Source organism: the organism of the source record quoted next, unplaced genomic scaffold, assembly GCF_019419815.1.
Source record: "Pyrus x bretschneideri cultivar Hongxiangsu unplaced genomic scaffold, Pyrus_bretschneideri_v1 Contig48, whole genome shotgun sequence".
Lineage (NCBI taxonomy): Eukaryota > Viridiplantae > Streptophyta > Magnoliopsida > Rosales > Rosaceae > Pyrus > Pyrus x bretschneideri.
Genome location: NW_025999785.1, coordinates 117708 through 131668, shown reverse-complemented (window position 1 = coordinate 131668; position 13961 = coordinate 117708). Strand labels below are relative to the sequence as shown.

The 13961-nt window shown below is 38.5% G+C and overlaps 2 protein-coding genes across 2 annotated transcripts; both read left to right on the top strand.

Moving 5' to 3' along the window:
• Positions 1 to 72: 72 nt before the first annotated feature.
• LOC103932461 (protein kri1-like) lies at positions 73 to 3369 on the top strand. The gene is made up of 2 exons (XM_009342080.3): positions 73 to 2246; positions 3066 to 3369. Exon 1 carries the CDS (start codon positions 209 to 211, stop codon positions 2210 to 2212), a length of 2004 nt encoding a protein of 667 aa, XP_009340355.2. The 5' UTR covers positions 73 to 208; the 3' UTR covers positions 2213 to 2246; positions 3066 to 3369.
• A 509-nt stretch (positions 3370 to 3878) lies between these two features.
• LOC125470026 lies at positions 3879 to 6322 on the top strand. Its single transcript, XM_048568371.1, has 2 exons — positions 3879 to 4438; positions 6168 to 6322. The coding sequence occupies exons 1-2, from the start codon at positions 3893 to 3895 to the stop codon at positions 6228 to 6230; spliced, it is 609 nt and encodes a 202-aa protein (XP_048424328.1). The 5' UTR covers positions 3879 to 3892; the 3' UTR covers positions 6231 to 6322.
• Positions 6323 to 13961: the final 7639 nt, after the last annotated feature.

The following is a 13961-nucleotide window of genomic DNA, read 5'->3' as shown; positions in this document are numbered from 1 at the left end:
GAATTAGATGCCTTGTATAAAAAGAAACAAAAGTGATTTTCATTTTACCTCCATCTGTAGCAAAAGTTTTAAAAATCAGAGACGCGGGTGGAATTTTTAATTTCCGGTCCTAAATTAAACAAATATAAAAAGGGAGTCCGTTCAGGCAGGAGCAAAGCTAGTCAGGTCGAACGCCTTGAAACCCTGAATACTACTCGGCGGAAGCAATATGGGCGTTCTTCAACTATTTGACGGCGGCAGCGACTCCGAGAACGACGATGTACCGCAGCTCAAAATCAATGAAGATTTCGCTCGCAGGTACGAACACAACAAGAAGCGGGAGGAGCTCCAGCGCTATGAGGAACTGAAGAAGCGAGGCCTCGTAGCTGACCCCTCCGATGATTCAGACTCTGAACCGGATTTTGAATCGGACGACGACTACGTCCATGTCACCAATTCCAAGAAGAGAGAATTAGAGTTTTTGGATGGTCTGCTCAAGGTAAAAAAGCAAGACCCTATCTTGAAAAACAAAGATGTTGTTTTGTTTAATTCTGATGGAACCGAAATTATCGGAAACAATGGAGGAGAGGGAGAGGGAGAGGGAGAGGGAAAGGCGAAGAATAAGAGGAAGATGTACTTGAAAGATGTTAACGCTAAGCATTTGATCGAGGACGGCCCGGAACTGGCGGAGGAGGATGACAAGAACATTGGTAAAAACAGTAAGGTCTACAACGAAGAACAAGAGCGGATAAGGAGAGAATTCTTACAGGCCGCCGCAGCCGAGGAGGATGATGGTGGTGAGTTTTTGATAGAGAAGAACAAGAATGCTGCGGGGGATGATGATGGTGATAGTGTTGATAATGATCAGTATGAGAAGGCATTAGATGAGTGTTTCCCCGAATCTGATGAAAATGCTGTGTTTCTCAAGAAGTTCTTTAAAGATCAGCTGTGGAAGGAGGATAAGGATCCCGAGCTAAAGGAGGAGGATTTGGAGATGGTGTCTGAGGATGAGATGGAGATCGAAAGGCAGGAGGAGTATGAGCACAGGTTCCAGGAGAATGCAGGTGATTGGATTATGGGGCATTCCAGGCAAGTTGAGGGGTCGGTAAGGAAGAAGGTCAAGGTGAGGAAGGAGCAGAGGAAGAGCAAGGAGGAGAGGATGGAGATTGCAAGGTTGGAGAGGGAGGAGGAGTTGAGGCATTTGAAGAATTTGAAGAAGAAGGAGAATGATGAGAAGGTTAAGAAGATAATGGAGATTGCGGGACTTAAGGAGGGGGAGGTGTCTACATTTAATCCAAAGGAGTTGGAGAAGGAATTTGATCCACAAGAGTATGATAGGATGATGAAGAAGGCTTTTGGTGAGGAGTATTATCAGGCGGAGGATGCTGACTTAGGGCATTATAGTGATATGGACGAGTATGATGATGAGACTGAGAAACCGGACTTTGATAAGGAGGATGAGTTGCTTGGGCTTCCTAAAGGTTGGGATACTGTTGGGTCTGGTGATGGGTTCTTAGCTGCAAGGGAGAAGGCTTTGAAGCAGAAAAAGGAAAATGTTGGTGACCATGAGGAAGAGGAAGAGGAAGTGGAAGTGGAAGAGGAAGAGGAAGAGGAAGAGGAGGAGGAAGGTGAAGATGAAGAGGAAGGAAAAATGAGTGAGGAAGATAAACAAGAGAAAAAGCGTAAATTAGGTTTATTGGAGAGAGCTAAGAAGGAGATGATGGATGAATACTATAAGTTGGATTATGAGGATACAATTGGAGAATTGAAGACCAGATTCAAATATGCTAAAATAAAACCTAATAGATATGGCTTGACTACTGCTGAGATATTAGCGATGGATGAAAAGGAGTTGAATCAATATGTGTCTTTAAAGAAGCTTGCCCCTTATACAGAGAAAGAGTGGAAGGTACCAAACAACAAGAGAATGGAGATAAAGCAGAAAGCTAAAGAGATTTTCAGACAAGGAAATGTGGGTAATAAAAAGAATCACAAGAAGCTGAGAATAAGTGAAGCAGCTAAGGGTTCAAGCTTATCAAAGGGTGCCGCAGGGCAATCATCAATGGCTGCCCCGGAACATGGGAAAGAACAAGTAGGGGACTCAAATGGTGATAAAAAAGAATCCAGGAGTGCTAGAAGGAGGCGTCTCCAAGCTGCACGAAAATTACCAGCTTCTAGGCTCATGGCATATGGGGTGGTACCTGTAAAATCTAAGAAAAAAGGGAAGCACTGATCTGAACCACTAGTTAAATCAGAGCAGTGGACAGGTAATTCTTGCACAAACTTATAACCTTAAGCTTATATCATACAGTGTTTGTTTCTTTGCTTTTTGTTATTGTCTTGCCCCTCTCCCTTTTTTGCATTGTATGTTTCTGTAGTTTAATGCTCTGATGTGGTTGCTGGAAATAAATTGTTATTGCCTTGTAGTGTAGGTTAGAATTTAAAACTATACCTAGTGTGTGGAAGCTCTTTGTCGGTCAAAGTCAGTCTTTTTCGGGAAAAATTGGTTGTAGATATACAAGCTGATACTATAATGGGGGGCATGTACTATTGTATGGTTTAGTCATTGGAAGGGAGAACATTGAATGGGTTAGGGCAGTGGAAAGGAGAAATTGTGCAATGGCATGCTGAACTCTGGTGAATGTTGTCACTGTTGCACCTTAGATTTATATCTGTACTATTATGCTTGAGGAAAGGAAAAGCAAGACAGGAAGAACACCATGATTGAGTTGTACTAATGCGAACCATAGTCATTTATAAAGTTGTGTATAGAAGCCCATCCATTTCTGATGCATAAATTTCTCTTTGCACAAGTGATGTTCATTGAAACCATACCGGTCTTTTAGTCATTTTCTGCGATTTCCTGTTTGTTAGCTAGGTTATTTCTTAGCCTTAGTCTCATACACTTTAGATTAAGCGAAAACAATGCCTTATTCTTTAATTTTGTTTACATATGTCTGTGGGTGGTAAATATTTCATAGCATCGGTGTGATCTCCTTCAATGTTATGGATTATGTAGACTGATGCTCTTTTTGGATTTTAGTTGAAATCATACACGTTAGCTCATTTGGTTCTTATGTCCATAGGTGATGGTTGTTTGGTATTTATAACATGAAGACGGACTACAATTTTGCAAAGGCAAAGTATATTGAGGGTTTTGTTGAGTTGATAGCATAGCAGAGACTAACCAGTTGAGAACAAGTTGAAAGGAAGACTTGTCGATTGAGATTGTCATTTTTTGTTTTTGCATTTTATGTAAACTTAGGGTTTAGAAATCTAAATAAACTAAAATCATTGTGTTTTTCCTGTTCTTGAATACAACTATTTATCAATGTGGACGATCTGCCAAATGTTTCTTATGTATAATCTTGTTCATGTGTTCTATTACAATCAAATTGAATGTTTCTTCTTTTCTGTGTTGACAAGTGATATCCGCGCTTTTTTTCTTTGTTTGTTGCCACTCATCAGAATTATTTGGAGGCTGCCATTTTGTTGTATTTATGGCAGCATGGTGCATGTCATCAATATACCATGGGAATTGGTTATACCACGTTGCAGTATTTCAGTGCCACACGTACCCACTTTAGATGTCTCAATTGTCAAGACATGAAAAAGGAACCGAATTGGTTACATATGGAAACACAAACCCAAATTAGCTAGCAATCCAGCCTGCATTCTATAACTTCCCACTTCCAACACAGCACATATTAACACTATTTAAAAACACCCCAATGACACACTGTCTTTGTGTCCCCTCCCAAACAAACAAATCAACCAAAACATAAGTAAAAAATATCTCTTTCCTCAAAACCTTAAACAATCAGAACCACCCAACAAACACAACAGGAACTCGCTCTCTTCTCTGTCTCTCACGGTCTCACCCGGGATCACAGCACGAGGGTAAGAAGGAAAGATGGGTTCTTTCCCCAAATCCCTAATTTCTGAAACATGGGTTTTGATCCTCTGCGTCGTGGTCGTGGCGCTCCTCCTCCCCCTCCCTGCCAGCCGATCTCCGTCGTCGAGCATCTACGACCACCTGCGGAAGCAAGGCTTGCCGATTGGCCTTCTCCCCAAGGGCATAACCGACTATTCTCTCAACGGCACCACCGGCGAATTCCGAGTGTTGCTAGAGCAGCCCTGCCACGCCAAGTTCGAGAACCAGGTGCTCTACGATTTTAACGTTTCCGGCTTTCTGTCTTTCGGACGAATCGCCAACTTATCGGGCGTGTCGGCTCAGGAGCTCTTCCTCTGGTTTCCTGTGAAGGGGATCAGAGTCGATGTACCAAGCTCCGGCCTCATTTATTTCGACGTCGGCGTCGTCGACAAGCAGTTCTCTTTGTCCCTCTTCGAATCGCCACCTGATTGCACCGCCGTTGACCCTTCTGATCCCAACTTCAATCCTGCCGTCCAGGACACCAACCACTATTCCTCTTCCCCATCTGGGTCGTCGTCGTTTGTGGTTAATTTCTTATAATCTACTTCGTTTTGTGTCCTGGGGTTTTGTTGATCTGATTAAGGTTTCCAATTTTAGGATTTACTATGGTCTCATGTTTTTATTTAGGAACAATGTTATGCTTTCTCAGCTAATTCATTAGTTAAAGAAAGAACACACATAATTCGCTGGTTGAAACAATTTGTAAGGAGTGGACAACTAGGCCCGAACCAACCGTTAGGGTTTGGGTGTGTGTGTTCAATTGAGATTTTAAGGGATTTTGACGGAGGTATAAGTCCATGGATTTGAGGGGGTTTGGATTGACTTCCATAGACTCCACATGGACTTTGAGTGAATTATACATGGATTTTATTGTCCGAAATTTGTTGTAGATTTTAGCGGATTCTAATAGACATGAGCTATTTAGGGCTCATTTGGTAGAAAGGATTAGATTGAGGGGGATAAACCTCTAAATTCAAGGCATATTGAAAGTAGATGAGAATGATTTTTCATTGTGAGGGGATTTGAAGAGGATTAGACATGAAGAAAACTTCTCCCATCTAATCCTCGCACCATGGAGAGGATTGGAATGGATAATGTTTGTTCTTGAGCAATCCTTTTCCTACCTCTAAGTTAGTCACAATTTTTTCATTTCTTTTTTCAACATACCAAACTAGGCCTTAATGATCTGATTTATGGGCGTTTCCATTAGTTTCAAATTTCCAATATCCGGAATGGTGGTGGGCCATCATGTGTGGTGTTGGTGGTAGTAGTATAGGTGGTGGTGGTGGTGGACTAATAAAGTGTACACTAGTATGCAGGGATTTAATTTAGAGGAACATGGGGTGGATTGTAGAATTTCACGTAACTCACAAACTCTGCATAAATTTTGAGTCGACTCTTCCAATAACTGGACCTTTTGGGACACGCTTGATTCATGTGTGTAAATATGTAGCACATTCTTCCCTATTAATTTTTTGGGTTTTGTTCCGCCTCCTTTTTCTGTGTCTTATGTCCAGTTGAGTTAAACCTAGAATCCATGCGCAAGATTTCATTCTTGTGAAAGCATTAATACATTTTCAGTAGCTTCTAAAGGTTTGAACAGCATTGTTGTTGCTGTAATTGTTGTCTGTCTGTCCCGAGGGTTTGTATTATTCAATATTCATTGAGTATAGAACAATCTTTGAGGTTGAAACTATTTTCAAATGTATATTCATCTTGTGCGATAGACAACTAACATTACAGGAATTTTCATGAAGACAAAAAAAATTCTTGGGACCCGATATGTTACATGAATATACTCTTCTTTTAAAATATCAAGTTAGTTTGTTTTCTGGCTGGTGATGTTTGTCTTGGTTTCATTTTGAGATTTTCAAATAGTCTGCAATTGCAAGGATTCGTTATAGCGAACCCAAGCAGTATCAATCGGTTGAGGCACTTTGATCTTTGTTTGGATTAGTATTTACCTATTATTTTCTCTTTCTCCTCTCATTTAACTTCTTTATGCCGATATTTTGGGTGGTTTAAGAAATATCTATTCTTCACTTTGTCAACTGTTGGTAGACGAGATTTAATATATAGAGGCATGTAAAATTCTGAGTGGATGTGTGTAAGTTTATGATGTGATTCTTGTTTTTATGGATTATGAAATTTCACTAATTATCACGCCGCCGCTTGATGTTTCCTTGCCACTTTCAATTAAATTTTTTGTGTCTGATAGAGCTGGTGCTAAAGTTGTTGAATATTAAATTTGCAGAATGAATCACTGAATCTTGGGTATGGAGTTGGTCGGAGAAGTGAGCTGAGGGCCGATTCTTAGGTTGTGGAGGCAGAGATATGATTGAAGTTAACTCAATCAACTTTGGGGTCTTCTATATGATTTTACTGCTCCTCTTTTCTCTGAAGTGGATGTCAAAGGTTCTAGTTTGGCAGGTCCTAAGCTTTAAGTACGTGTCCTTGGTTGCTTGCTATGCTGTATGTATATGTTGGCCGGGTACTTGTGTCTTTGCGGGGAAAATTAGAACAATTTTGGTAAAGACGGGAGTGAATATGGAAGAGGCAATGAAGATAGGGTGAGAGGGGGAGATGGGATCATGGGTGACTAGTTTTCTTGAAATTTATGCCAATTACTATATCATCTAAGTTTTACATATTGTAGATACAATGACATGAGTTCTGGATTGAGTTTCTTTTGTAAATGATGTGGGTGAAAAACTTGATTTCTTGTGTGATAATATATGTTGAGATTTTTTGGTTCCTTCGCTTGGCATGATATGCTTGCATTTTCCCTTCCTTTGTTATACGTATTCCCTTCTATCTTTTGTCTATACATTTTGTTGCTTTACTTATGAAAATTTTGGTACTGAACTCATTGATTATTCAAATTGAGAGCTTGAAACTGTAGTATTATAGGAGTCGGATAAACATAGGGAGATCAATATTATTGTAACACATTGTGTATCATTGTCTCAACTTTATTAGTAGTGTTAATGGAGGGTCTTTTCGACCCCGATAGCCCCATAAGTACACAGCCTATAGGAACATTGGTCCAGAGGAACACATGTCAAAAGGAAAGTCAATGTCCAATGAGCATGGAAAAGTAAAGTCGACCACTTCAAGAAGCCTATGGCCTCAAAGAGTCCTGTCAACAATCAAGTCGAGCACTTCCTCATAAAGTGCTTTTCGAGCACCAAAGGTCAAGTTGGCGACTGACAACTTTAAGGCACGATATCCTAAGAACAGAAGGGGCAAACTTAGTCAGATGTCAATATCAAAGCATGTGGTGGCCAGACAAGGGAACAAGGACCAAGAAACGCAATGGACGTAACCCAGTTTGAGGGGTGAACCACATAAGTCATGTGTCTATTATCATTTGTTTACAAAGCCCAAGACCATCAAGGACAAACATTCAACTCATTCAACCTTTGTTAGCTTAATTAGTTTTGAGCGTTAATAGTTTGGCACTGTTTGTGGGGATACGCATTCAACTTGGTTGCGTGTTACTACTAAACAAATCTAAGAACACTCTGTGGCAGAGCGTTGTACACACTATCTGACGAGCATGACAAGTAGAAGAAAGAAAGAAATCCCTAGCCAATGACCCCTTAGAGGAGAATGATAGCTGAGAAGGCCAAACTATCCAATTTGGAGGAAAAAATAGAGATCATCCTAGCCGATATGGGAGAAATGAACAAGGTAGGAAACCTTCATGCTTAGAACACTCTTTTCCAAGAGAATAAAAAGCATTTCTCGACAAGGTGTAGATCACCTCAGTGGCCAAACGCATGTCGACCATTTTTCCATGAAATGTGGAAAGTGGGGTGAGGACCTTTGTGAGGTCATCAATCGAGGAAAAGCCTAAGTAGAGGAAGACGCCAAGGAGAATGAAGCATAAGTCGTCGAGTTGGTAGTCCATAACTCAAACGAGAAACCCAGAGCGGCCCCAATCTACAGTCCACTTTGAAATAAGTAATGGGTGAAAAGATAAAGAGTGTATGAGATTGGTTGGGGGAAATTGAGAAGGCCTCTAGACCCAAGAACCCATATTACTCTGAGGAATAATTGCCCTTCCATTTTTCAAGGCCTTGCTTAATGAGTCGAAGAATGGTGATGCCATGTCTTTCACGATGCAAGCTACAAAGGCTCATCGACCTGTACGACCACCTAGTTGCCTTCATCTATGCAATGGAGGGTCATGAGAATAACGACGGCACCAAGTGTTGTCTAGTCCCCAACACCTTAAGAGTGGCAACATGAGACTGGTTTAAACATATCCCCCCAGGATCGATCACATCCTTTTCCAAGTTCAGGCAAGTCTTTCTTGATAAGTATATAATTACTTTAGTCTAAAGAAGCTGGCAAAATTGCACTGTAGAAATGAACAGTGTTTTGCACCACATTTCAGTTTATTTACAGGATTGCCACTCGGTTGCTTTTAACACACTTTCGTTTTATTTACACAATTGCCACTCAGGCTTAAGAACTGATTTTCGACCGTTCGCAGCTTTCGACTCGGGGAGAGAGGGGAGGGGATATCATGGCTGACAGATTGGAGAGAGACGATGACTCCAGCTGGGTGTCGCTGTGTCGAGCGGAGAGAAAGGGGGACAGAGACTCGGGGAGAGAGGGGAAGGGGACATCACGGCTGACGAATTTGAGAGAGACAGTGGCTCCCATTTTTGACTCGGAGACAGCTGGGTGTCGCCGTGGCGAGGGAAGAGAGGGGACAGAGCGACTACAGAAGAGGAGACATAGGGCCTGACAGATTGGAGACGGATGGGAGCTAGGGATTTGGACTGAGTGAGAGAAAGATTTTGCTAGCTCCTCTGCCAGAATCTATGGGATTTTCTCCCATTTTAGAGAGAGAGATGGACAGGGAGAGAGATACACAGCGGAAAGCATGGGTGTGTGTATTCTTTAGGGTTGACGGGTTACGCACAGAGTCGGTGAGGAGGGCATGCCTCAGGGACGAATGGCAGCGTCTGGGTTTTCATTTTTCTCCCTTGATTCAAAAGGTATTGCACTGCTTTTGTTTTCATTGTTTGGTGCCTAATTGCCATTTGATTTGTTAAAATTTTCTTTTATATTTTGTTCTTTCATTCAAATTCTAACGGATGTCTATAAATTGTTCAATTGGGTGCTAGATTATGTCTCTGTTTTTGTCAATTAGGATCTTCCACTGATTTAATTTGTTTTTTTCTTGATTACTTTTTGTGTGATTGATCTTTTTCTGTTTTAGAATTGTTAGGGATATTTTGTTCCTCCATTAAAATTGTCATAGATCTTTATAGATTGTTTAGCCCACCTTAGGATTTAACTTTTTTCAGTTTATTGTTTTTAATTGTTGTTTACTGTTTGATTAGCCATTTCATTTATTAAAATTGTCATAGATATTTTTTCTCTCATTAATGCTATCATAGATATTTCATATTGTTTACTTAACTATTAGGGCTTGCTCTTAGTCTTTAGCAGGTTGTTTAGATCACCTCTAGGATTAGCTATATGTCCACATTTTTCCTACAACCTAATCCATTGTGCTGACAACCATAATGTAGATAAATTTGTGCTGCTCCATTGCACATACGCAGTAAGCTGTGAAGTATATCCAATATTCCATAAGATTAACCAACGTGTGACAAGTTTAAGCAGATACACCAACAGAGAGAAAACACCTAAATTTACAGCAACATGAAAGCTTAACAAATAAAAAAAAAATTTCGTAAAACATATATAAGTTTACACAGTTTATTGTTTTCAATTTGCTGTTGACTGTTTGATTTGCCATTCCCTTTATTAAAATTGTGATAGCTCATTTTTCCTTCATTAAAGTTGTCATACATATTTTAAAGTTGTTTAGTTAAGTTTACAGCTTGCTCTTTGTCTTTGTAAATAAGGGGGCTACACTGTTAAATTGTCACGGCTAATTTTCCCTTCATGATAGCTGGTCATAGATATTTATAATTGTTTAGCTAACTATTACAGTTTACTCTTTGTTTTTCTAAATTAGGGGACTGCAGTATGTTGATATTTGTGTTTTTCAGAAATTTTTTTTCCTTTGCTTATGTGTAAACAAAATTCAGTCTCCTTTTTAACTTTATTGTTTTTTAATTAGGGAGTTTAGGCTTTTTAGCTTTCTGTCTTTATAAATAATGGGGTTACACTCTGCTCATTTGTGTGTTTCTTCATACTTTCCTACTATTTGCTTCTCACCAAATCACCTTCAGGTTCCTTTTCCACTTCACATCATTCGAATATCTCTATGTTCCTAGGTTGTTTTTCCATTTCTTGGTTGCTTCTGTATTTTTGGGATGCACTTATAAATTTTATTTTTCATATGCATGTAGATCCAGCAAAAACATACACATCAAACCCCTCATTCACACAACAGCCACCAAAGAGACCATTACTGAGGTATTTCTCAATCCATTTAAAAATTTTTTGTTAACTTTTGTTAACTTTTATACAAACTAATTTCTAATATAATTCTCCTTACTGTGTTTGGATACAAACTCTTTTTCCCTCTAATTTTTTGCCATGTCATGTATACTTGCAGCTCAACCACCTGCAAGTTTTTGAGAAACAAAGAGCCTCATCCACAGGAATCTGTAATTCATAGCAGCAGGTATATCCTAAACCTTTCGTTATCATCTCCTTATTCATGAAAACTTTTTCCTTCTATTTTTTTGTTGATACAGTATATAGTGTCCTTTTTCTAACTTGGAGAGAATCATTTCGTATTATTTGGTAACAATGTTGTTCTTCAGCTGCAAAAATCATCCTTTTAATCCATTTCAACTTAGGCTCAACTTTACTTTCGTTTCAGCTTCATTTTCATGTTAATCATGTCCTGTTTGTGTGTGTTTTCTGTTGGCATTGGAGGGTGGTGCTTAAACTGAAAGCTCTGGGTTTATTTATTTATTTATTTTATTTTAAAACCAAGCCTACATTCTTTAAAGCCACTATTAGTATTTAACTACGATTTGAATTAATTGATCTGTGAGAGGACTGATTCCAAAATACATCTTAACAGCTTTAAAACTCATCACTCACTTATTAGTCAAGTCAACCATTTTCCACTCAACTCTGATCTGCCAATTTGCCAATTGGCATATGGTTTTAATTTCAATAGGTTTAAGGACTAGGTTTGGTTGGATTTCAACCATTAGATTTCGGATTAAACGCATTAGGTTGAACGATTAGATTTGGTTGGATTTCAACCATTAGGTTTTGTGTTGCATGTCTCCATGTTTCAGTCTCTGTCTTCTCTGTGTAGTTAGTTTGGCCTGTTTTTAGATTCTTAAATAGTGCTGCTTAATATTGTTTGTAAGGTTATTTTTACGACTAGGGGAGTAGGGATACTGTAGCAAATGAACTTAAAGTTGTGAACAAAACTGAATTGAAAAGTAAGAAAAGTAGTGGGAGTACTTTCATGGGTAAGAATAAGATTGCCATTTTCCCATTTCTCGGTTGCTTCTGGTATGCTTTCTATTGGATTTTTATGTTTATATTCTGCTACTAAGAGGATTTTATAGTGTTCTAAATCTGTTTGGTAAATGTGCTTAAAGATTGGACATGTTCTTCAATATTAGGCATGTTGTTTGAATTGCATATGTGGTTGAAAATTAGGTTCAGCCACCCAACTTCTAGGGAAGCAGAAACTTTGAGAAGATTTGTAAGCCCAAGTAGGTCCAATGAGCCTTCAGACCTTACCTATCTGTACTATGTTTCAAGTTTGTAACAGTCATGTTACAAGAAACTTTGGTTTATTTTATGTTATGTTATGACCCAAGTCAGATGAATTCTTACCCAAGTCACCCTTCAGTTTTGAAAAAATTAAAACCAGAAAGACTTCATGGAACTACCAAGTAGAAATCTCACAAATTTGTAAAGTTAATCAAACGTAGATTAACACTATATAATTTTGTTTGAAGCTCAGGTTTGAATCTGTGCTTAATGGTTTGCATTGGTTGCTGTTTTTGCATAATGGTTTGAATCTGTCATGTTCTTTTCTGATGGTTTATAATTGTATATTTGCAAAGATGCATGGCTATTAGACCTTCAATTAGAGATCAGCATGATTGCATTGTGATAAGACCGAAGCTATACAATTACTATTTGCTAATTATTACTTCTGTCATTTAATTGAGGTTCGTGTAGAAGAGGACTCAGGCATGTTGTTAGTATAGATTTACGTTTCTTATTACTTTCCTGCAATATTTGATTATAAGTCATGAACAAGTCAATGTTTTTCAGACTTTACAGATGCCTATGTTCGCATATGAATAATTTGGCTTATGGATATTAATGTTGTGAGCACATATGGTAATTGTTCTATGTATGGAATATCTATTTAAGGTCTCATTGGTTTAACATTATCAAAACTTTTGCATATGTCTGAAGTTTAACGAATGCTTATATATACATATAAGATCTAAAAGGGATGGAATTGTTTCCTTATTTAGTAACCGCCATATATATATATATGTATGTATATTCCAATAAACTTGATTATATCTTTGGAAATATGTATGTACCGACCGTCAAAACATGTATATACCAGTATCCAAATTGAGCACAACAATGACACCCCATTCTATTCAATCTCACTTATTGATACAGCGTTTGATGATCTAATTCACCTATTTTCTCTATTGCGATTTTGTCTCCGTGAGCCTTGCACTCACATGCACTTGCACACAGTTTGCAGGTCATGTCTCAACCTTAGTTTCTCTTGCCTTAATAGCTTAGTTTGAATTAAGGCAATATCAGTGCAGTCATTACCTGTGGCTCTCTGATGCTCTAATAGGGTCACCGTCAACAATGGCAAGAACAAGGTTAGCATAACCAAGTCTCAACTCATCCGGTAGATCTGTCACTTGGCCATAATCCAGCAAGGCAACCTAACTTGGAAGAAAGGGAACGCATAAGGGAGGTATGAGTATGGTTTTTTAGGGCCGGTTTCTAGGGATGTGGTCTGGTGTCGATCCCTTCACAGGGTGTGCGATTCCAGAACACATTTTAACTGCTTTATCCGAATGGTCGTTGAGAACATCATCAAATATAAATGACTGTTCGTCAACTGCCAGTGAAACCTCATCACTGTAACTAGATAGAATAATTTAAAAACCATAGTGGTTAGGGTTAGATGGGTATTTGTTAACCCAGAGTGCTCAACCACATAAGTTAGACCTTTTAGTTGCTTTCTTTTGATCTAATCCTGTCAATTTTTTTGCTGACGTGTTCACTTAATTAAAGGTTTATATTTCCCACTAGGAAGTATCTGGGAAAAGAAAAGGGGAAGGAAACAAGAGCCAAAGTAAAGGCTGCTTTCTTTTCTTTTAAATTGTTTAACGTTTACGCTTTTTATTTGTCGAGTTCGTAATTTAGTTCATTTATACCGTGCTTTTGGCATGCTTAATTCTTTTAAGTGCAGGTTACCCTATAGACATTACAATTTAGGTCCTTAGTTGTTTGATAGAAAATTGCTTTGATTCATTGTTTTTATCGGATAGTTTGATCACTACGCTCTTATTTTAGATCGTAACTCATTTTGGTTGCGAGTTTGTTCTGTAATTTTTTTTTTCCTCTGCTATTAATAGCTTACCACATGTGGTAGCAGAGCGATTGCGTTGGTAGCTTATGTATACAAGTGAATTCAGATGACACAATGAGTTTGATATTAAAAAAAAAGTCTGTTGGTTCAGTTTTTGAATCTTTAAAACCTGTCGAATCAATTTGAATATGTAATTTCATGTTTATTGTTAGGTAAATTGCTGTTTTTTTCGTTGATAAAAAGTATAGAGTTTGGTTGTGTAAATTTGTATAGTTTTATATATTTCGCTTGGTTGACAATTTGATAATGGCTGAAGTGCATTCTTTAATCAAATGTGTTTTCTTTCCTCAACATGTCTGTTTGGTATTTTGCAGATCGAAACAAAGTGAAAGCTTTTGATTGTGAATTTTGCAACCGCTACCTTGCTGCTTTGGTAAAGTCTCAACTTTTTGATAATATCAATTAATTTTGGCTGTAATTTTAGGGTATTGAGTTGAA